This window comes from Haliotis cracherodii, unplaced genomic scaffold, assembly GCF_022045235.1.
Source record: "Haliotis cracherodii isolate W230 unplaced genomic scaffold, xgHalCrac1.p SCAF_6, whole genome shotgun sequence".
Taxonomy (NCBI): Eukaryota; Metazoa; Mollusca; class Gastropoda; order Lepetellida; family Haliotidae; genus Haliotis; species Haliotis cracherodii.
In genome coordinates this window covers 49607299-49633848 of record NW_027266319.1, presented here as the reverse complement: position 1 = coordinate 49633848, position 26550 = coordinate 49607299, and the positions used below count along the sequence as shown (strand labels likewise).

The following is a 26550-nucleotide window of genomic DNA, read 5'->3' as shown; positions in this document are numbered from 1 at the left end:
ATACAAATGTTGTGATGAAATGTCACATGCACTTTCAGGTTTCTTTGTAACCAATAACAGTGAAAATAACATAACTATTTATTCTTTGGGAACTAGATCTAGTTAAAACCCATGTCTTCAGCAACATTTGATGTTTTTGAATAATAAAGTCAAAAGTTGTCAGATTTCAAATTTATTACAATTTTTTTTTCTCAGTCCTGCTTTATGATGGAGTGAATGTTTCCAAACAATATACTAGCATCATTTATCATTTATTAACCTGACTGTCAAGATACTGGGGGACCCATGAAGATCTGGGGTAACCCATGCTTGTCATAATGAGGCGACTATGCTTGTCGTAAGAGGCGACTAACGGGATCGGGTGGTCAGACTCGCTGACTTGGTTAATGCATGTCATCGCATCCAAACTGCATAGATTGATGCTCAAGATATCAATCACTGGATTGTCTGGTCCAGATTCGATTTTGTACAGACCGCTGTCATATGGCCAGAATATTGCTGAGTGCGGCGTTAAACAACAAACAAACAAAACAAATCATAGGATTCCTCCTGAGAAAAACACAAAACACCTACATGTCTTAGAACATAAATTCAAATCTTATACAGCTATTTTAGTTCACCAGAAATATGATTTGATTATCAACAGAGGCTGATATGGCTCCCGGCCCACTGTTCAGTCACTGGCAGCATTTCCGTCGGGACGGTGAAATTGTTCCCAATTGACCTGTCCAGCAGAACATTTCATGACTTATTATTGTATTCATTTTGCTAGTCAGTGTTTTACTGTATGAAAAATTACACTTTCTTTAGGGCAAATCATGACTGAATTTCATTCCGCGTTGTGTTAACATTGGCTGGTTTTCAACTTCCGTGATTATGAAATTTTAATAGTGATTCATAAACTCTGCTTTTAGAAGAGATTTCTCATGATTATTGAAAGGGTTTTGTTGCTATTAATTATTCTGATTGGTTTACAATGTTACTATCAATGAGGGGAGCATGGGTGGAACAGTCGTCTAAGGCGCCGTGTTTCATCGTGCAGAGTTGCATCCCTTAGGTACGCCAGAAACCTATGATTGTGGGTTCGAATCCCGGTTCGCCCGATTATGTTTCTAGGTTTGTCAGCACCATACCCGTGCTCGTGAGTTTCTCCAAGTGGTAAATGTCTGACACCTGCATCACTTCGGGCTTTCCTCCCACATGAATACTGTTAAAAGGGGCGTTAAACCCAACTCACTCACTATCAATGAATTATCTCTACTATATGGCTATATGACAGTTGCTGTGTATTTCTCTCAGGAAACAGGTTGTTGCTAGTCCCCTGGTTTAAGCTGGGTTCTTTCATGATTTATGATGTCTAAATCATAAATTTGTTTTACTGAGAAATGTGAAAAGAATAAGAGCGAGATTGTGACTACAACAAACATCTGTGAGAAAATCTGAATGAAGTTTTAATTAATTTATTGCCTACTCCAGCATGTGTTTCTAATGTGGGCCTGCAACTTTCTAGACAGACTATTTACGTTCATGAGTCACCAGCCAGCCCTGCTTGTCGGGAGTACACAACCATCAGACACTGATTAACAACCTACAATCATCAAACAATGTGGACAAAATCATTCCGAAATGTCAGTTAAGCATATATTGACACGGTGATGTATGATGTACTGATCAACCTATGCTTAATCACAGAATACCAATTTGGACAAGAATAATTTTGCTGTGTCAGTCCAACACTTTTCTTTGATTGCTTCAACACAAAGACCAAATGATCCTACGCTTTGTTCTTTAAGGATGTGTATTAGTTATGGCTTCTGACAACCAAAATTCTTTGACTTGCGGCACTTTGTGCCCTTTGTCTCCTCATAAGCCATCTCTCGAGGACATGCCTGGCGCCTGGCTACCAAACTATTTTGTAAATATTTCTCCGATATAGCCCAGAAACCTAGTTAGATCTATAAAGGGCTTGATGGCGGTGGACAGTTGTTCCCGGCGTCGCTGATAGCGCACATGAAGCAATCGCTTGTACATCACGGTAATCAATGTCCATACTCAACTTCCTCTTCTGCAAATGGCATCGATTCTTTACACCATTGGAGGATATTTAGGAAAGAAAACTTTTTTTTCATCTAATGATTCTGAAGTAGCCATTAATGGAGTTGTGGTTGCTTGGATCTATGTTACAATGACGCGCTTCATTAAACCCAGGATGACAATGCTGTGGGCATTATCAAGTGCTTGGACAATGGCGCCTCTCTGCAATGCTCTATAATCTCTAGGCAGAGTCAATATGATTTGAGGGATGTTACGTCAGAGCTCACCCAGTTCCTCGGGATCTTCGATCCCAATGTTTCAGTCAGCAGTTCAAGTCAGTTTGTGGATTGATGAATGGCAAATTTATACATTATTTCAAAAAGAGAACATTTCCAACTTGCTTCTGTTGCATAGTTTTGCCATAAATCAAAATAATTATGTCACGTAGGCCAGATAAGACTTGTGGTATTTAGACAGAATTGTCATTTGTCGGTACTGTCATAACTGTATGACATTAAATCAGACTGTGTATGACATTAAATCTGATTGTGGATAACATTAAATCAGAGTATTTATGTGTATATTAACCAACATTTATAAATATAGAAGAAATTTATGGTTTGCTTTGTGATAAATGTTATCTCAGCTGTTAAAATCTTTTTCTTAAATGAAAAAGATGTCTTAAATGGCTGTCATATTACATGACTGGGGTTTGAGCATTGGCAACTTGTAAGTCCCTGTTCGGGTAATCGAGTAAGGCATTCATGGGTATTTAGAATTTGTAAAAACATGAATATTTTTTGGGATAACTTCTTTGATTCTTTGTCACGACGTTACAGAGCTACTTCTTGCTCCTTCATCAGGTGAATGCTGAGTAGCTGAGATGAAATGGGATTTAACGTTGTGTCGCGTTGCGGTGCGTAGTGTGTGTGTGTTTGTGTGTGAGTGAGTGTGTGTGTGTGTGTGTGTGTGTGTATTTTCTACACATCAATCTAAGAGTTAATGATTAACCTCAGTTCTCTTAAAAAAAGAAAAATGTTTCACTTTAACACATGGCACCAGTTAAATCGTCTGCAGCTTGACGATAAATGGGCAACATTTCGTAGCCACTCATTCAGCAAGTTTCTACATGAATGGAAAAAAATAATGAAAGGATCATACAGACACACGAAGAACATGACTAGAAACAAATATCCATTCACATCATGTTTGTGCTTTAATGACATTTTGTAGCTGCAGATGAACTGGCTTTATAACAAATGCTATGATTGGCAGCCTTCCAGCAAGCTCACAGTTCAAAACCTGAATTATATAGGATTGATAGAGCTGTCGTAACATGTTTAGGAAAGTCAGCCCTGGGGAGTGTAGACTGGCAAGGAGTATAATCTTTGTGAACTGAACTAAAATTACCGAGGCTTGAAAAAGGATATTATCTTTGCCAAACCAACCACATTTATTTATCCAGTCTGCAGGTTAGGTTTTTCGGAGAAGAGTGGAAGAAAATAATTTTTCATGCTGCCTTTAGGTATGTTGTCATTAATGATCTGGAAACCAATATATATTGTCGTCTTAATGACCCTAATTTCATGACTCATGCAGATGGATCCAGTTTGTCGGAACTCACTACGCAGATGGTAAACTCACTGCTCGTTACCAGCTTGGTCTGTGCATGTCTGTTGTATAATATAGTGTATATGATCAAACTAAGGCCACACATTTTTTTATTTTTGTTTCGCGTGTCCGCTGCCCCTACTGAAAAGCAGCTGGTCCTAGAAATAAATTAAAAAATTTTTAAATTATTTTTATTATGTCTCCCACTAGTAATATAGACCCTCTTATACAATAAAAAATGTTATATAGACATTCCATGTCTATATCTCTATCAGTGATTCAAGAAGCCAGCTGCAGCATGTCGTCGATCCCAATTGCGTAGATCGATGCTCATGATGTCAATCACTGAATTATCTGGTCCAAATTCGATTATTTACAGACTGCCATCATATAGCTGGAATATTGCTGAGTGGAGCGTTAAACAAGAAACAAACAATCAAACAAACAAAACTTAATCTCCACAGCAGAATGACTTTCATATAAATAAATAAATGATTGACATAGGTATTTATTTTAATATCCCTGTACTGGATTCTGTGAAGACCCGGGTTAGAACACAGGTCTTCATAAGGGCCAGTTAACGGATCAGGTGGTCATACCTATTGACTTGGTGGGCGGTCGGGTAGCCTAGTAGTTAAAGCGTTCGCTCATTATGCAGAAGAACTGTGTTCGATTCCCGACATGGGTACAATGTGTGAAGCCCGTTAGTGGTGTCCCCCACCGTGATATTGCTGAATATTGCTAAAAGGGGCGTAAAATCATACTCACTCATTCACTATTGACTTGGTTGATTGATGTCATTGTATCACATTGCATAAATCGATGCTCATGATGTCAAACTCTGGATTGTCTGGTCCAGACTTGATTATTTACAGATCATGATCATATAACTGGAATATTGCTGAGTGCAAGATCAAACAAACAAATAAACACAGAAACAGAAAAAAAAAATCAATTCTTATAGGCCAGTCACAGCTGTGCATAGTTGCTTCCCTTTACCATGGCAGGATCTACGATCGACTTTGGCTCAAATCCCAGTTTAACACTGGTTATGATAGTTGGCATGTTAGCAGTATGCCTGTGCTAGTGGGTTTCACCAACATGGCAAATGTCTGCAACTTGCAACATTTTGGGTATTCTTCTGAAATTAAAGTGACACACAACGATATGATTGAAATATTGTTCAAAGCAGCATTACACCAAACTCACTGGCTATAAGTTTTTGTTTGGAGCCCGTAATTGCCACTGGACCTGGAAATATTGGAAAATATGGTTCAGAATAATATTGATTTGCAACAAAACCAAAAAGGACTGCCACAAGCGATCAAGTTTGTTTAAACCATTGAAGTAAATCGACTGTTTCACGACTGTGTTACAAATTCGTCTTGAAAAGCTCTCCTCACAGGACAATTGGCAATGAAAGCAATTACTCTGCAAGCTTTTATGTTTGCATGTACTTTACGTTTGTCTGAGAAAATAGAATTCTGTTTTACAAGAATAAGTACGCTCCACATGTACACAAAGTACCTCTACCATACCCTTGAGAATAAATTATAAAAAGAGTCCAACTCAAGTCTAAAATGATTGGGCAAGTCTAGATTGCCTCAGCTGAGCATTGTCCATTTGGATTTGATTGTATTTATTTTGTAGATATATTTCCAGATAAGGTAACTTTATTTCTGGAACTAAATGTCAGTCTAACTGATTTTATCTGATTGGCCTTAATGTCACAGGAGTGTATTCGCAAACAGACATTGTCAGGGCTGAAAAAGATCCCAGAACCTTGTACTTTTTAAAAGGAGGAAATAGTAAGGTATTAATGTCTGCTTAGATTATCTGGTATATTATATCTCCATTCATATAATCATCATCATCATCATCATCATCATCATCTATGATGAAATACACTATATGTTGCACCACATATTCATGATTAACTTCATGTGAATCACATACATCCATTAACAGTTAATGTACATGGGGGCCTTGAAGAAATTTGTAGGCCGCCTCTGTGGTTTCGTGGTAGAGAGTCTGCCCGGAGAGCAGAAGGTCTGGGGTTTGATACCCGGCTGCGTCATTCCAAAAGACGTTAACGTTAACTTGTTGTTACCCTGCCTGGTGCTCGGCATTAAGGACTGGTCGGCCCGGAGTCTGTATACTGTGTCTGAGTGGAAACTGGGGCATGGTATCTCAGTGGATTAGCACTATAAAATCAGCATTAGTCGGACTAGTACAAGCAGGCACGCACGCACGCACACATATCGCTAAAAAGCACAATCGTCTTGGACGCGACGTTAAACCCCATTTCACCTACCGCACCTAGCTAGCCTGAACACTGTGATTTAACTAAAAAAAAATGTTTTATCAAAAAAGAATATATTGTCCCAGAAATTTTTTCAAAAAAAATAATTTTGCTTCAGACCGTTGATAAAAAGAAATAAATTGTATGCCACAAAAATTACATTATTGCAAGGTACTTTTCTTACAAAAAATATTCAGGCTCATAGATTTAATTTAGAAAATATCAGCAAAAATCTAATCTACAGACAAAATGCCAGGCTCCCCCACTACCTGAATATCAGATGGTGAGTCCCTTACAGAGTTCCTACCTACTTTACCTAACTTCACATGTGTTAACATCCGACTTTATTCAAGAGCTGCAAGCACTTCAAGTAGATGCCAGAACCATAGTAAAGTTTACAGAATCTCAGCTCTGGCAGAAACCAGCCATCATCAAAGTTACCACAGTTTATATATCCTGAAACCAATTCCGTTCTCCTGGAAACTCTCTCAGAAGACAACAGACCAGATATTCTAAAGGGATTTCTCCCAGGAACCGAAGACTATGGTTCAAGCCAAGAATGATTCCTTTTAAGAGTCTGAAGACAGCATCAGTTCTACCACATATCTGATTCCAGTGAATCTCTCATACTTAGTTGAGCTGCGCCTTCTTACTAATGTCTTTACAGGGATGTGGGTGATGAAAATAGTAGCTAATGGATTAAATTTGGACATGTTAAATTGAGTCAGTCAGGAATGGAATTAAAAGCGTCCATAAAACTCTCTAGTCATTAAGATGTTTTTGAAGTAGACATTTGAACAGACTTGAATAGAATAAAATGTAGATTTCAGTGTTTTTTGACTGTGATTAGCAGCAGTGCTGGATATAATGGCAAATTCTTGTGTCTGATTATCACCGCCTGTGACGGAACCAAATTGGATGGCAGTCATTTATTGTGATCCAAGTCATGCATCTCACACATGAAACCTCAGACCTCAATAACTTAATTATTTATTCTATAAGTTTCCTCCCAAAATAATTCAGCCTTTGTTATAGTGATTTTCCGAACTAGTACAGCTTGCCATATTTAGCAAGCTAATTACTATGCTTCAGCATTTGCTGGTACACAAACAATGGCCAAAAAACATCCTCACAGAATTAGGAAAAGAAAAGATGCATTATTATATATTAGAATCAAAGATGTCTAATAATTTCAGTTCCAGTCTTCTGTATCCTTTGCGAAAACTGTAATCAATTGATTGGTGCTTACAGGTGCACAGGTGGCCCAGTCACCATAGGACACCTGATGTGTTTCTTGGTAAACATCTGAAACCTGCATCACTCACTGCATAAAAATCTCCGATGCCTACCCAGAAGCAACAACTCCACCATAGCACAGCATGATCATGGAATTGTTGGGATATGGGAACATACATTTTCACAATGATAATGTTTTTTTCGAAGACAGTGTTTTGAATATATATGAGTACACTCTGTGTATCAATATATCAAACCCCTTTGAAACCATTGGGGTTTCACCCAAGTGGTAAACTTCCGAGACCTGCGTCACTTCGGGCTTTCCTCCCACATTAAGCGGACATGTCGTGATATAAATGGCCTACTGTTCAAAGCGGTGTTAAACCCAATTCACTCACTCGCTATTGATGCTTATAGGTCTTCAGCAACCCATGCTTGCCATAAGAGGCGACAAAGAGGATTGAGTGGTCAGGCTTGGTTGATGCATGTTATCGTACCCCAATTGCATGGATCGATGCTCATGATGTCAATCACTGGATTGTCTGGTCCAGACTCGAATATTTACAGACCGCTGCACATAGCTGGAATATTGCTGAGTGCGGCGTTAAACAAAAAAACAACTAACCAGTCTGAGCCCCATGCAGCAGAATCTACAGCAAGATGACAAGGTGGACACAATTGTCTGGATAACAACTTTTTTAATACTGTAAAAAGCGATGTTTTGGTGTAGATTCTTATACCGTTGTCAAGCAAGACTCAATGGAGGACATAGTACAGAATATATATAGGAGGTGGAGGATTATATAACAGTTAGTATATTCTTTACAATGTCCCTCATTCAGTCTTGCTTGACAATGGTATAAGGATCTACACCAAAACGTCGCTTTTTACAGTATAAAAGAAGTTGTTATCCATGAAATTGTGTCATGGACTTCCGAAAAAATATACAATGACACAATTTATTTCAAAACTGCTGACTCATTTTTCTTTGTATTTTCTCAGATGTCAATAGTAAGGTTCAGTATTGAAACTAGAAGAAAATATAATGTACAATAGTAAATCTTAGATTCATCATTTTGGTAAATTGGGAGTCATTGTTGAAATTTTGTTATGTCATGTTTGTTAATCAATCCTCAATTTAAGATAAACAATATTTATATAGTCATACAGACAATAACCTTTCTTGGTGCAGGATACGCTCACCATTTTGTGAACACCTGGACCCACTTGCACAACGATATCTTAGCGCTAAGATGATCATAACTCCCATACTTTAACATAGGCTTACAATAGTATTATCGCTAAGATCGCTTCGTGCAAGTGGGTCCAGGTGTCATCACTATTTGATAGTGATACACAGACAATACTCATGATGTAGTCCGAATCATACAGTCAACTATTTCTGGCAGAGATTTTCTTATGAATATGGAAACAGTTTGATCGCTTTTATTTATTATGTGGCTATCCTTCCCCCATCCCCCCCAGCCCCCCATTATTTTTGTGTGTGTTCATTCCCTTTGGTTATTTTTAAAATAAATACGCAAATACGGGGTGGTCGGGTAACCTAGTGGTTAAAACGTTCACTCGTCCCGCCGAAGACCCGGGTTCGATTCCTGACATGGGTGCAATATGTGAAGCCCATTTCTTGTGTCCTCCACTGTGATATTGCTGGAATATTGGTAAAAGCGACATAAAATCATACTCACTCACTCAAATAAATACATGAATATACACAGTCAAGCCTTGGCCTCCAGAGTATGCCTGATGAAGAGCGAGAGGCTGAAAGCTTGACTGTGTATATTTACTTTTTTATTTTTGGACAGTGTATGGAGGTAAAGTACAGTACCTGGCACTATTTCTTCACTATGTTTTTCATAATGTGTTGTCTCTTCTTCCAGTAGCTCCAGTGCGTCCTCCAGCCAGCCTCCAGCCTCTGGTGAAGGAGTGAAACCCAGTAGTAGTTTTTCCCTCGACAGAGGCGAGTCATTGGCCGAGGCATTCAGTGAGGAGATGCTGGCATGGTATGATGACAGAGAGGCCAAGCCAGCCACACTGGTGTAAGTTGTGCACATATATACATGGTTGTCTAAATGGGTACCAGGTAGTCTTATCATAATTTCATACTTCTATTTTACAATTGCAAGCGTCTTTCCTTGGATGAATATTAGTTACCAAAACCACTGCCTTTAATTTCCTGATAAAGCCAGCCTGTCTCCCATGACCTGCCCTGTAGTGGCGAATCTAGAGGAATATGGATCTATGTTGAAGAAAAAAACCCTTGGTTATAAATAGCTTGTAAGTGGATCAATCTCCCAGAGAAACATAACTTGCACAAACTTCAGGAAAAATCAATATGGTGATTCTCAAGAAAACATTGAAGTTATATGATAGAAAAAGATAGCCTTAAGCAAGCCTATGTTGTTTGACTTGTTTTTTGTGGTTGAACAGAGACACATTGTCATAACACACACTTGCTGCAGTGTTCAAGACAATAGAGATGGATGAGACAATATCAGCTTGTCAAAATTGTTCAATATATAGGTTCCATATTAGAACTCACATCCTTATTTGGTCCTAAAAGGCTCTGTGTACAATGTTAAGTCTACTGGTTTGAATAATAGCATTTGATGTCGAAACCTTGTCTTGAGCTAACATTCACTTGATTGCCAAAGAAAATCCTGCATTTTCTTTATTCGAATCTTGCAACAAATGCCCTTTTACAGCCAGAGTGATTAAGAGTTCAATAGTATACCAAAGACCCATTTTAACCACTTCTGATTCTTGCTCACAAGCAAACTGTAACTTTTTGATCACTTGGACATGACATACCAAAAGATGGTACTTGTTGTTTCCTTGCCCGGCACTCAGATTTAAGGGGTGAAACAAGGGCTGGTAGCTCTGAATCAGTATACTGTGTCTGAGCAGGGTATCCATGTTAACTGTGGCATGGTATCTCAGTAATCTAGCACTATAAAACCGGCTATAGTCCTAATTTGTACAAGCAGCCACACACGTTTATGCAAGCCACTATGTAAATGAAATAATCTTGAACTCGAGGCTAAACTTCTTTCACATATATCTCTTCTTTCTTTTTCCAAACATGATTGTTGTATAAATGGCAACCTTTTTGTAAATAGACCTAAAAGATTTTATTTTGACTTTTAATTTTTTGATGTGGTACCAAAATTGATATGTATTATCCAAATGTGTAACCATTATTGTCTGGGACATTTGCTCCCCTTGACCTCTTCACGGCCTCAACCTGGACCTGACCAGGGCAAGTGACCTCTGAGCTTATAGAATATCTGACTGAGTCATTTCCGTGTTGGCAGCTGTGAGATGCAACTGAACACCGTTAGTTGTACTGTTATGGATGGTTATTGGGTAACATGGTTAGATATCTTGATAGAAATGGTTAACTTGAGATCTCTAGTTGAGGGAGCTGAAATATGAATACATCGGAGGATCTGGGTTAGAAAGGGTCTTCAGCAACCCTGCTAGCCGTTAAAGGTGACTATGCTTGTCGTAAAATTCAACAAACAGGGTTGGGTGGTCAGGCTAGCTGACTTGGTTGATGCATGTCATTGTATCCCAATTGCGTAGATCGACGCTCATCATGTCAATCACTGGATTGTCTGGTCCAGACTCAATTATTTACAAACCGCCGTCATATAGCTGAGTGTGGAGCTAAACAACATATAAACAAAATTGTATAGCGCAAACACCTGTCACATGGCTGGAATATTGCTGAGTGCAGTGTTCAACAACAAACAAATAGAACAGTGCAGATATCCAGTAAACTACTGCTTTGTGTCTGTGTAATGTCATGACAGACAAGTCTAATCGATCAAGGCATGGAGTGCTCATTATATCAATCACTGGTTTGTCTGCTCTGGACTCCAATATTAACAAGCTGGATCATACAGCTTGAATATTACTGAGTGTGGCATTGAACAACAATTAAAGAGTCATTAATTGTTAATTTATTTTTCTTAAGTCTCGACCTCCTACCAGTTATATCCCAGAGAGTCCTTAAACCAGTCTAATAAATTTATGCCTATATAGCTTTTACACTATAATTGATGACTAGGCATTCAAGAACAAAAAATATATCAAAGTCATGCTTTGAGTCACTGACTGGTTGTATCCAGACTCAGCACCATGACATTGTCAGGAATATTGATGTCTATAGTTTTGAACAACATTTAGTTTACTTCACAGTAACGTGTGGGAATATCAGTTTAAAAATGATCCTATTATCTGTCACTTTGGAACTGAACTCAGATGTGAAAATTTGAAAATGAAAGGTTGTATGTTTTTCAAATTAGAAATTCCTAAAAAAGTTTAGCATCTGGATAAGATGACCTTCATCTTTGAGAAAACATTGACCTCATACAAATATATTTCCATGGCACCATAGTATTATGTTGTTGAGCTATTTGACCAGTCTACGTCAGTGACAAGAAACAGCATAGCTCCATTCTTCAGTACATCTGTCAAATGTGTTTGTGTAATTGCTTTTGTAAGAAATAGAATTCAGTTCTATTAACAACACATCCAATTATTTCTTTGCAAATGAACTTTGTTTTTAAATGAACTGATCGTTGTGTTTTTTTCTGAGAATAATTCTTTTGTTGCATGTCAAGGCTTAATGAGTGCAAAACCAAAGTTTTTTAAACACAATCTATGATATAAGTCACTGAAACTATGCGCCATTGTTTTAACGAGAGCAAAATGTCACATCAACCAACAAGGAGAGTCCATCTGTCCACTAGTTTTTAGATTCTGATCGTGGGCAGGATAGGTGCCCTATATATCATGGTTGTCTCCATAGGGATTCTAGGCAGGATAGGTGCCCTATATATCATGGATGTCTCCATAGGGATTGTGGGTAGGATAGGTGCCATATATATATCATGGTTGTCTCCATAGGGATTGTGGGCAGGATAGGTGCCCTATATATCATGGTTGTCTCAATTGGGATTCTAGGCAGAATAGGTGCCCTATATATCATGGTTGTCTCAATTGGGATTCTAGGCAGAATAGGTACCCTATATATCATGGTTGTCTCCATAGGGATTCTAGGCAGGATAGGTGCCCTATATATCATGGTTATGTCCAAAGGGATTCTAGGCAGGATAGGTGCCCTGTATATCATGGTTGTCTCCATAGGGATTCTGGGCAGGACAGGTCATCATGTTTGCTCCCCAAAGGAATTCTGGTTTATAATAGATCTGATGGTTACAGCAAGTGACTTGGTTGATTGTGTGGCATCTTATCCAGAAGCTTGTGGACCATTGCTCATAATATCAATCACTGGTTTGTCTGGCCACGACTCGCTTATTTACAGGTAGCCATCATATAGCTGGAATCCTGCTTAGTACTGCTGTATTAAACAACAAACAATTTCACAAACAAAATATGATACTTGTTTTCCTCGGGATTTCAGGAGCAGAATGGAGCTACAAGACCTGATATAACTTTGTCTGATATTGAAAAAGTGACACTATGCACTTAAATCTATGTCTTGCCCACGTGAATACTATCTTTTGCCATATTACAAATGGGCAAAAAGGCAGTCTGCTAGTATACGCAGTCAATTAGACAATCTTTAGCAACGCAGTTCTTCACGATAACGATATCCTTCAACCTTTTGATAAAAATTCAACTGAATTTTTTGTCGCAAAATTTAATAGTTTCTTTGGGAACAATCTTTTTTGTCCTTCAAGTTCATATGACCCACTTAATGCAACACCGACTGTCCATGTTTCTTGAGTTTCAAGAATCCTTCATCAAGCTAGAGAGCGGTATCATGTTAACTTTGATTTCTCCTTAAAATATTGAAGTCTTCCATTCTCTACACATAAATAGGGAAACAGTATTGATTTTACTGTGAAGAGAGAACACGAGAGGGGAATAAAGTTAGATATTTAACCAAACTTGCCACACTGTTATTTGAGATTCATTTATTTCAGATGACAAGACAGGCTTGTTAGGACAGGAAAACGGAGGCGACAACTCGATGACCTTGGGTGACCTTGATGATAGTGCTTATCTGACCAACGTCTTCACGATTGAATATTGATCTCTGTGGTAACAAAGCTGGCATTGATTACATGTAACAAGCCTTGATCAATCAGGATGCAATGTGGCAAGGAAAAAGTCCGATTACGCCAGAGAAAAGATGCATTTACTGCTGGGCCCCGAGGGTAAATGGGCTGTTTGTTAACCATGTAGGAGAAAGCTAGAAAATAGCTGTCGAGAGGCTACTGGTTGTGATGGACAAATGACGAGTTGGTGACGGAAATATCCCATGGCCTTCTCAAAGTGCAATTCACTTCCCATTTGAGTATTATGAATTTGAAAGGTGCAATTATTTATTTAATAAGATTTTATGTCTCACAGCAAATTGCTGCCAGTAGTGTTTAGTAGTAAACAATGAAGTGCATAATTGTTAATGCTGAAGATGAAACAATTGTCAGGGGTGAGTTTTGTAATGATTTCTTTTACTTCTACTGCTGGGTAAGCATTTTGTGGGATCTGGCATTTCTTAAGAAGAGCATGGCAGACATTATTGAAGTTCTCAATGAAAAAGGACCTACACGCAACAATATTGACTAACCAATCATGAAGCAGAGCTCTTGACCATGAAGACATTAACCAATTACATTCCTCTGATTACAAATTGGTGCAAACTCCTTACACTGGCATACACTAAGCTCCTTACAGTGCCTCTGATGACAAATCTTATCATGAAAGCAAACTCCTTACACTGGCATACACTAAGCTCCTTACAGTGCCTCTGATGACAAATCTTCTCATGAAAGCATTGGCTTTGTCAAGCAAATTCAGAAAGATGGTATGGTTATTGGGATTTATTTCTGCAGACACCAGATGATATGATAAAACTGTCAGTTTAGACGCAATGCAAGCTTAATATGTGCATAATACAGTTTACAGATCTGAGGGTGAGAAAAAGCTGCCAAAATTAGTCGCAGCCGACCAAGATTTGCATCAATTCGAGAATATCTTTTTCCTAATCAGTGTGTATTCTGTCTGGAGCATCGGAGAAGATGCTCTTGGATCTTTAACACAAATCCAACCTCATGAAGTGTTGTATTATTGAACAGTGCTATTTTTACTTACAATTTGCATTTTAGTTCTTTATACAAAGGATCAATCTTGGTATTTAAGACATGCCTTTTGGTTTTACAGGAAACACTTGCTGTAGAAAAGCACCCGCTTTTAACATTAAGTTTTGATTTTAGTTTTGGTTAAAAAAGGTTTTAGCCGATCAATTATTTTTTGTTTATGGATTTCTTTTCCAATATCCTGTTATCACAATCTCATTTAAATCAGATCTTAGTTCTCGCTATCACTACACAAAGATCTGAGGACAAGTCATGTCAGAACGACCTTTCATTTGATCAATCAGAGCATTGGTTACAAGATCGCCAAAGTGAAAATCGGAATGAGTTTTCTTATCATTCAACCTCGAAAAGGTTAACATGGGGCATTCCGAACAAAAATGTAATGGGCTGTACGACTGATTCCAAATGTGAGTCATGGCGATGACATGCTAGACATTTGAAACGGAAGAGACATTCCACAACCCAGTCATACAATCTCGGCCGTCTATTAGACAATCCAGAATTTGCTTTTGTTGAATAGAGAACATTGTCAAAATATTTTCAAAGCATTGTCTGGAATGGAAGTTGCCGTTTTGAAAATAGTGCCATGAAGCTTGAGAAAACTGCTTTCTGATTGTCTGAAGTCGACTTCCTGTTCATCATTTCATTGGTTGTCAAAGTTCATGAAAGGTAGTTCTAACATGACCTGTAATAGGATGTCCTCTGATATTTCTGGAGCGGGGGCGGTCGGGTAGCCTAGTGGTTAAAGCGTTCGCTCGCCACGCCGAAGACCCGGGTTTGATTCCTGACATGGGTACAATGTGTGAAGCCCATTTCTGGTGTTCCCCGCCGTGATATTGCTGAAATTTTGCTAAAAGCGGCGTAAAACTATACTCACTCACTCACTTTCTGGAGCGGTAACTAACACAGGGATCAGATTTTAATCAGATAGCTGTTATAAAAAACTTGGGGGCAAGGATGGTTCAGTCGTCTAGGGCGCCGCAATTCGCCGTGTAGTGTTGCGTCTCTTGGGCACGCCAGAAACCTAAGATCGTGGGTTCGAATCCCGGTTCACCCTTATTATGTTTCTAGGTTTGTCAGCACCATACCCGTGCTCATGGGTTTCATCAAAGTGGTAAACATCTGAGACCTGCATCACTTCGGGCTTTCTTCCCACATTAAGATGACATGTCATGATATAACTGGAATATTGTTAAAAGAGGCATTAAACCCAACTCACTCACTCGCAATAAAAACGATTAACTGCATTATGCCAGTTAGTTTGAAGTTCACTAAACATGTTCACCTTCATTTCTTCATGATTCAGGTGAGCTACAGAGCATTATGGCTACTTTTTCTTAACAAAATGTACAAACAAAAAGATTAGAGTTTATTAATATTTTAGGGGTTACTTTTAAATGTAGCCAGTTAATCCTTAAAACAAGGAATCATAAAACCTAATCTTTCATAGAAGTTCATTTCTTGTTCCATTTCATATCATTGTGCCATCTATCAGGATACCTACAATCACCAGCAGTATTAGGAGGCCCTGTAAGGGTTGTAGTTATTTGTACATTATGATCATGTATTTAGTGTGTGGGTCTTAAGGACCAAAAAGGTAGCTGTTCGACAAGCAAATGGCCAGTTTTTTTTCACGTGTTGTTTAATTATCTGAATGAAATGTTATCGTTTGTATAATTGATTGATGTTTTATGCAATCTTGATTGGCAGCATATTGGTTATTATTGTTTTTGTTGTGTCTGTAAAAAATTGTTCTTGTCATTGTCCCTTTTAAGAAAACGACTTTTTTTGGTTTTATGTTATTCATACTTTCCACTTTCAAATTTAAACTTTAATTTGAATTTTAGTACTTGGTTATTGTCACATATTGTCTTGTATATGATCACACTTGTAAGTTTGTTTCAAATCAAATCTTTGAATAGATCTAGATTTATTATATTAAAATAAAGTCAATCCATTGGTTCAGCTAAACATGTCATGCAGTCATTAAATAGTACTAGGCGTGTTGACAAGATACTTCCTTTTCAGATTATGCAAAGACAATCTCTTTAAAATTGCATCTTTTACTCTGATATGGTACCCGTCTGCCTAAAGATCTGATGACACCTCCTTACAATGGAGCTAATCATATCTGATTTCTGTTTATCTAAAACCAACACAAACAGTCAGTTCTGAATGGAAATAAAAAAGGTATCATTATTACACTATTGTACATATTTTATGCACCTTGTCATTTGTGAGTGCCCATGGTATCTACACTCAAAAGGGTGTACCATCGACAGGATATTTATGTTCTGTGTCAATTTTCTTTTGTTGGGATGGAAATTTCTGAATCAGTTTGGTAAAGAAATTAAGACAAGTCATTTTAGAAAGCTGACATTTGATTGGCTCATGAACCGACACATCCTTCATTTTGATTGGGTGGTCATAGTTTACTCAGGGTTCACCTGCACAGACTTCGTATGTAGGTGTCATCAGATCGTACCGCAGAGACGTACAGTGTTGGAGTAAAAAGATCGGATGAGAAAGTACATCAGGCTACAATTAGTAGAACTGAAACATTCTTTCCTACAATGGAAACTGTTCATTTATTTCTTGGTATATGTACTTGAATTACAAGGCAACATAAAGAATTACACTGATTTACTTCAGAGGAAGGGGGAGGGCTGGGATTTTATGGAAAAAAAAATTTTGTCCCTGATAATTCTTGAAAAAAGAAGTAATTGCCTGCCGCAAAAATTACACTGTTGCAAGTGTTTTTCTTTAAAAAAAATCAGACTCATTGTTTTGAATAAAAAAATATCTCAATGCAAAATACAGGATACAGGACCACCTTCCACCCCCCCCACCCCCCCACACCCCCCCAGTATATATCAAGTGGTCTGTCCCCTATGGAACAATTGCAACAGAAATTGAAACACTGATTTTTAATGGAATAATACAAAATATATCTGTCATCTGTTTAACATTAAAATCATATCTTAGTTCTTTCTATCACTAAACATGGCTTTGTTCAGCGGTAGCAAGAACGAGATGTCATTTTACTGTTATTGTCACAAATTAAATATATTATTTTCCTCATTTTTATGTTGTATTGTTAAAGAAAAATTTCCATGACTGTTCTCAGATGTTATTTGGCTTTTGAATATTGTTGATAGTGATTAAAAAATAAAATGCATTATCCTTATACATGCAGGAAATACTACAGTGAATCTTCTTCACGTGATATCCTTTGTGAAGTATAGAAGGTTTGTGACCCATAGAACTTTGTTGTTGTCGAGTAGAGCCAGTACAAATCTCACAATCATTACCAGGAACTGTTGCCTAGCAACAAGAAATACAACCCTCATCATGACACAGTTGTAATACTGTATAGATATATAGATGTGATGCATTTAGTTCAGAGGTGTATTTGCTCAAAGGTATGAGGTCTTTGTACCTGTATGAGGATGTCCACTGCTCTATAATAATAGAAATTATCTTTTTCGAAATAGGTGGGGTTTTTTAAGTTTAATGATGAAATGCCCAAATGCCAAAAAGGCACACTTATAATGTAACACTTTGCTATAAAATCATTGAAGGATATACCTCATTGTGTCAACAGTTTACCACACACAGATGAAACGTTAATCTTTCAGAAATCATTATTTCAATGCTAGAATATACCAGTTTGACTGCTTACTTTACTTATCTGTTTACTTTAGACATTTAGAAACAAAAAAGAGCAATATGACACAGTTATCATGTACAGTGACCTTTTATCTAATAGATTAACATTAGCATAGTGACTGTTCTCTTCCACTGAATCTAGAGACTGACAATGTTGTGTATTGAATGCAGTGTTTCTTGATAACCAAGCTTCTCAGTTACTGTTGTCTGTATCTGGGGATTGGGTGGCTCCATTTGTTGATGGAATGAATAGTATGGAGACCACAAGGGTCGACCTGGATTAGTGTCACTCACTCACCAAAACCACCCACCAAAGCACCCACTCACTCACTTACCAAAATAACCTGCCCACCCACTTACTCACACAAATAACCCATCCACACACTCACTCACTTACCAAAATAACCCGCCCACTCACTCACTCACTCACCAAAACCACCTACCCAACCACCCACTCACTCACTTACAGAAGCCACCCACCCAACCACCCACTCACTTACCAAAATAACCCACCCAACCACCCACTCACTCACTCACCAAAATAACCCGCCCACCCACTTACTCACACAAATACCCCATCCACCCACCCACTCACTCACTCACCAAAACCACCTACCCAACCACCCACTCACTCACTTACCAAAGCCACCCACCCAAACACCCACTCACTTACCAAAATAACCCAACCAATCACCCACTCACTCACTCACCAAAACCACCCACCCACTTACTCACACAAATAACCCATCCACCCACTCACTCACTCTCCAAAACCACCCACCCAACCCACGCAACACTCATTCATTCTCATACATGACAACTATTCACTCATACACTGAAACACTCATTCATGCACTGAAACACTTTCATTCACTCACTCACCAAAACCACTGACTCACTCACTCACTCACTCACCAAAACCACTCACTCACTCACAGGGATGGTATGTCTATGATAGGCAACCCCCCAACCAGTTGTATATACACTCAAAGAGGCACTTGACTCAGGCTAATTTGCCATTCCAGCAAATGTGATTCAAATCCTTCAAGAGCCATTATTTTCCATGACATATCATTTGAGAATTTACACAAATATAATGCTGAAGTTTTCAAGGAAAATAATGCTCGAACAAACCAATCAATTTAGATGAAAACTGTTTACTGTACCTCAAATAGATTAATTCCTGAAAGAACCATCTGCAGTGTACAGGCGGGGGTCGATATCTCTGCCCTACTCCTGACTTTCTCCATGACACGAGTATTGTTTGATTTATTTATGCAGTAGTGTGTGATGCTTTACTAGCTTGGAGCGGCAAATAGGGAGAATATTAACCATCGGTACTATTGAATTACTTGGAACACCAGGAGCTTATCTATAATCTGTCACAGGACAGCTGACTAATGGTTTACTGTTGATCAATTCTTTATTTTTATGTTACTGCTGAATCACATCTCAAGTGTGCTAGTGACTACAACAGACTTGGGAAATGTTGGTGATTCTGAAGAAAAATATATCATTCTTTGCCATTTCAAAAATTCAGGTAAGAAGGTACTTGGGGACCTGTGACTTGCTATTCACTCATACACTGTAACACTGATTTACTCTCATACATGACAGCTATTCACTCATACACTGCAACATTGATTTACTCTCATACATGACGGCTATTCACTCATACACTGAAACACTTTCATTCACTACTCATACACTGCAACACTGATTTACTCTCATACATGACAGCTATTCACTCATACACTGAAACACTGATTTACTCTCATACATGACAGCTATTCACTCATACACTGAAACACTGATTTACTCTCATACATGACAGCTATTCACTCATACACTGTAACACTGATTTACTCTCATACATGACGGCTATTCACTCATACACTGAAACACTTTCATTCACTACTCATACACTGCAACACTGATTTACTCTCATACATGACAGCTATTCACTCATACACTGAAACACTGATTTACTCTCATACATGACAGCTATTCACTCATACACTGAAACACTGATTTACTCTCATACATGACAGCTATTCACTCATACACTGTAACACTGATTTACTCTCATACATGACAGCTATTCACTCATACACTGTAACACTGATTTACTCTCATACATGACACCTATTCACTCATACACTGAAACACTTTCATTCACTACTCATACACTGTAACACTGATTTACTCTCATACATGACAGCTATTCACTCATACACTGTAACACTGATTTACTCTCATACATGACAGCTATTCACTCATACACTGCAACATTGATTTACTCTCATACATGACAGCTATTCACTCATACACTGTAACACTGATTTACTCTCATACATGACAGCTATTCACTCATACACTGTAACACTGATTTACTCTCATACATGACAGCTATTCACTCATACACTGTAACACTGATTTACTCTCATACATGACAGCTATTCACTCATACCCTGTAACACTGATTTACTCTCATACATGACAGCTATTCACTCATACACTGAAACACTGATTTACTCTCATACATGACAGCTATTCACTCATACCCTGTAACACTGATTAACTCTCATACATGACAGCTATTCACTCATACACTGAAACACTTTCATTCACTACTCATACACTGAAACACCCACTCATACACTCAAACACTGAAACACTCACTCATACATTGAAACACTCACTGATACACTGAAACACTAATTCACCCACTCATGCACTGAAACACTAATTCACCCACTCATACACTGAAACACTGAAACACTCACTCATACACTGAAACACTCACTGATACACCGAAACACTAATTCACCCACTCATACACTGAAACACTGAAACACTCACTCATACATTGAAACACTCACTGATACACCGAAACACTAATTCACCCACTCATGCACTGAAACACTCACTCATACATTGAAACACTCACTGATATACTGAAACACTAATTCACCCACTCATACACTGAAACACTCACTGATACACCGAAACACTCACTGATACACTGAAACACTAATTCACCCACTCATGCACTGAAACACTAATTCACCCACTCATACATTGAAACACTCACTGATACACCGAAACACTAATTCACCAACTCATACACTGAAACACTCACTCATACACTGAAACACTCACTGATACACTGAAACACTAATTCACCCACTCATGCACTGAAACACTCACTGATACACCGAAACACTAATTCACCCACTCATACACTGAAACACTCACTGATACACCGAAACACTAATTCACCCACTCATACACTGAAACACTCACTCATACACTGAAACACTCACTGATACACTGAAACACTAATTCACCCACTCATACACTGAAACACTCACTGATACACCGAAACACTAATTCACCAACTCATGCACTGAAACACTAATTCACCCACTCAAACATTGAAACACTCACTGATACACCGAAACACTAATTCACCCACTCATGCACTGAAACACTAATTCACCCACTCATACACTGAAACACTCACTGATACACCGAAAGACTAATTCACCCACTCATGCACTGAAACACTAATTCACCCACTCATACATTGAAACACTCACTGATACACCGAAACACTAATTCACCCACTCATACACTGAAACACTCACTCATACATTGAAACACTCACTGATACACTGAAACACTAATTCACCAACTCATGCACTGAAACACTCACTGATACACCGAAACACTAATTCACCCACTCATACACTGAAACACTCACTGATACACCGAAATACTAATTCACCCACTCATGCACTGAAACACTCACTGATACACCGAAACACTAATTCATCCACTCATGCACTGAAACACTCACTGATACACCGAAACACTAATTCACCCACTCATGCACTGAAACACTAATTCACCCACTCATACATTGAAACACTCACTGATACACCGAAACACTAATTCACCCACTCATTCACTGAAACACTCACTCATACACTGAAACACTCACTGATACACTGAAACACTAATTCACCCACTCATGCACTGAAACACTCACTGATACACCGAAACACTTATTCACCCACTCATGCACTGAAACACTCACTGATACACTGAAACACTAATTCACCCACTCATGCACTGAAACACTCACTGATACACTGAAACACTAATTCACCCACTCATGCACTGAAACACTAATTCGCCCACTCATGCACTGAAACACTGAAACACTAATTCACTCACTGATACACTGAACACAGACTTATAAGAGGCGACTAACGGGTGGTCAGATTCACTAACTTGGATGATGCATGTCATTGTATTCCTGTTGCGTAATTCAATGCTCATGGTGTCAATCACTGGATTGTCTGGTCCAGACTCGATTATGTACAGACCACCGTCATATAGCTGGAATATTGCTGAGTGCAGCATTAAACAACAAACACACAAAGATTCATACACTGATTCATTAAATGAAACACATGCATACTCTGAAACACTGGAAGACCACCATCCTATAGCTGGAATATTGTCGAGTGTGACGAGAAAGTCAATCCAGGAATTCTGACAAGTTTCATTTTCTCTTTGTTGAATTTTTGTTGTGTGGGAGACTGTTGTGAATGATTCTATGTGTTGTTATGTTGTATTGATTCATACTGAATCATATGTGTTACAACGGTTGAAGATCAAAATTGTATTTATATCATATGTTCTTTATTTCATCTAGTGCCTTCATTGAAATTGTCATAATAAATGAATGTCTCCATGCCATGGTCTCTGGTTCATTTGTTCATGTGACCCGTGAGGATCCGGGGTAGAGTAGGTCTTCAGCAACCCATTCTTGTAGTAAAGGATGACTAATGGGATCAGATGGTCAGGCTCCCTGACTTCGTTGATACATGTCATCGGATCCCAATTGCGTAGTTCGATGGTCATGATGTCAGTCACTTGATTGTCTGGTCCAGACTCCAATATTTACAGACAGCCATCAAGTAGCTTGAATATTGCTGAGTGTGGCGTTGATGAAAACATAACATTAAAGTTAACAAGCAGTGTCTGAATGACTTGCAAGAGTTGCCAAAAATTGAGACTTCCATAAGCTTCTTTTCTGAGTTCGCCCCTATTATGTTTCAATAGGTTTGTCAGCACCATATCCATGCTTGTGGGTTTCACCGAAGTGGTAAACGTCTTAGACCTGCATCACTTGGGGCTTTCCTCCCACATTAAGCTGACACGGGGTGATATAACTAGAATACTGTTAAGAGTGGCGTTAAACACAACTCACTCACTCACTCACTCATAATAAAGAAGTTGACATCAATACATTCTCTTCCTCATGTGTATCACCTAGGGATCTAGATCTAGATCGTTTACTGTTAGCATTACCGTTTAGGACCCTTGAGTTTCATGCTTAGTTTTCAATAGAAATCATGATTCAAAATTTAAAACTTCATAAATAAGAACCCCTAAAACTAAAGGATGAATAGCAATAGACAGTAAAATATGTTTATAACGAACTGACGGATATAACAAACTCATCTTGTTGTCCCGGCCAGTTGCTGAATATATGCTGTTTCTGCTTATAACAATCTAAAACTAGTGATCCTTTTAAGTTCGTTATAACCGTAGTTTACTGTAGATATACATGTATACAAATATACACTGAGCCATGTTTTGTCTAGAGGTCTGAAGTGTGGCGTGTTGCTGTGCAGAATTGGATTAGTCATTCCAGAAGTGTTGAATGAAATCAAAGATTTGGCCCAATGCGATCCTGGTATGTGTTGTAAGCATCACACCTGTTTCCCCTTGAAAAAGTCTGGACTAGAATTGGTCCTCAGTGTCCAAGCTTGTAGAGGCAAATTGAATGACTGTAGCGTTCACGCTGGGTGACTTGGCTGATTCCATGTGCTCCATTTGCATTGGACGTTACTCAGACCATCAATCACAGGTTTGTCTTCTTGTGGCTGATTAACTACAGGCCGCTATCATGTTGCTGAGTTTGGCGGTAAACACCAAAACTATCATTATGGGTTTCAAATAACTAATGTTTGGTGCTGGTTCTGACATTTTGAGACGGCATTACCTGAGAAGATCCAGGTTAGAATAGGTCTTCAGCAACCCATGCTTGCTAAAAGCACGCCGTGATATAACTGGAATACTGTCAAAAGCAGCGTAAAACCCAACTCACTCACTAAAAGAGGTGACTATGCTTGTCGTAAGAGGAAATTAACGGGACTTGGTTGAATCATGGCCCCTTATCCCAATTGCGTAGATCGATGGTCATGATGCCAATCACTGGATTGTCTTTTACAGACTCGATTATTTACAGACCGCCGTCATATAGCTGGAATATTGCTGAGTGCAGCGTGAAACAACAAACAAACAAACAAACAAAACAAAGATTATGTAAGTTTCTTCCTGAAATTGAAAACTTCTGCAATATAGCTGTGGTGATGGATGAGACCAGGAAATTTATTCAAAAGGAATGGAGATATAATTCACTTGATATTCATGGATGACCCGTACTCGGATTTCTCATTTCCCATTTAGACCGCCTCAGTGGTCTAGTATTAGAACATCCGCCATTACCTACCTGGCGCTCGGCAATACGGGGCTGAAACAAGGATTCTTTCTGAGTGGGGTATTCATGTGAAACTGCGGCATGGTATCTCAGTGGGCTAGTACTATAAAATAAGCATTGGCGGATTCATCAATCACTAGACCATTCAGGCGGTTTTTATCACATAGACCAGGAAGTAATGTGTTAAGCAGAACATTCTGGTGTCACTGATTAACTATCAACTGACATGAAGATCATCTCGAATAGTCTGAGATAAAACTTGCTTTCTTTGGTTTACATATTTTCTTGCTAAAAAGTTTCAATGATTGTTTTCGGGGCTTTGAGATTTGATTTAGTTGTTTAGTAGAAATAAAAATAATATCTGTTCTTTAATGTTGTATTATTTCTGTTTTTAAGTATTAAGAAATGTTGTCAAGATACGAGGGCTGTTTGCTAAGTTCTGGGCTTCACGTGAAAGGAATTGTGTTATAGTGAAATCTTTTGTTCCGCACATTACATAATGTCAAAAGAGGTTTATCAACAAAAAACTTGAGTCAGTTTAGGAAAATGTTTCACTGTGACAAGTCAGTAAACTAAGCAGGGACCTGTGACCTTCACCGTCCCAGTTTCCACCCTTGCGGAAATTGGCTGGAATTACGTGGCTCGATCGTAGCGCCACCAGTGACTATTACGAGCTATGTCCCTTCTTTGTCCCTCCTGTTGACCAATCTCATTCCACCTCTCATATCACTTGCATTTGCTTCAAATAAAATGGCGGCGTCCAGCGAAGACGATCTGAGTGATAATCAAGACCTTTATTGTAATAAAACGGGTCTTACTTAGCGAATTGCATCAAATCACGTGAGCACGTGGATTACAAACATGAAAACATTGGAAAATTTCTGTTGACGGTACACATGCTTTACAAATCCCAATCTCTTTAAAATAAGACCTCAGTTCTCGCTATCGCTGAACAAAGATCTGAGGACATCCCATTAGGGGTCACGTCAGAACGACCTTTCATCCGACCAATCAGAGCATCGCTTACCAGATTATGAAAGTGACAGTCGGAATGCGATTTCTAATCATGCAACCTCGAGAAATTTATTCCGAACGATAGTTACGGGTTTAACGACTGAATCCATACAATTTAGACCATTTATTCGCTATTCCAGAATGTTCTTTTGTGCAGGTTTCAAACTTGTTATCGAGAATTTGTCAAAATATGTTTCGAAGCGTAGTCGCCAATTTGAAATTAGAGCCGTAAAGCGCGAGAAAGCTGCCTTCTGATTGGTCATTCCATTGGTCGGTCAAAGTTCGCGCAAGGTCGGTCTGACGTCACCCGTACTGGGATGTCCTCAGATCTTTGTTTAGCGGTAGCGAAAACTAAGACCTGGTTTTAATGAGATTGTGCAAATCCTGCAATCGACCGAAATCTGCTGGACAGTTTACGAACCGGATGTTAATTTCGTTATGCAATTTTGATTGGACTATTCATAGACTCGTTAGTCCATCCAAAATATAGCTCCATAATTCCAGCCTAGTTTGGCAAGTGTGGAAACTGGAATTATATTGTCAGTTAACTCCCTTACCTCGGGAAATAGGTGACCTTTGGAAAGTGAGTGAGGGAGTGAGTTGAGTTAAACGCTGCTTTTACAGTACTCCAGTTATATCACGCCGTAATAGCTTAATGTGGGAGGAAAGCCCGAAATGATGCAGGTCTCAGACGTTTATCACTTCGGTGAAACCCAAGAGCACGGGTATGATGCTGACAAACCTAAAAACATGATCGGGGTGAACTGGGATTCGAACCCACAATCATAGGTTTCTGGCGTGCCCAAGGGACGCAACTTGCCCCTAAGCTTTTTATAACAGCTATCTGATTAAAATCTGACCACCAATGCCCCCCTCCCTTTGGAAAGTAGACAAACTGGAGGACCATCTTGTGATCAAGTTCTTGTAGAAAAAGGGCTTAACACCAAAAGCCA

The 26550-nt window shown here is 38.7% G+C and overlaps 1 protein-coding gene across 10 annotated transcripts in view; it reads left to right on the top strand.

Moving 5' to 3' along the window:
* Positions 1-22730, top strand: part of LOC139446707 (FERM domain-containing protein 4A-like) — a 222782-nt gene extending 200052 nt beyond the window's left edge. For all 10 annotated transcript variants that reach the window (XM_071227995.1, XM_071227989.1, XM_071227987.1 and 7 more), the window contains 2 exons: positions 9082-9240; positions 13159-22730. In XM_071227995.1, coding sequence (XP_071084096.1) covers positions 9082-9240; positions 13159-13162 — 163 coding nt within the window. In that variant the 3' untranslated portion in view covers positions 13163-22730. The remainder of the gene's footprint in view (positions 1-9081; positions 9241-13158) is intronic.
* Positions 22731-26550: the final 3820 nt, after the last annotated feature.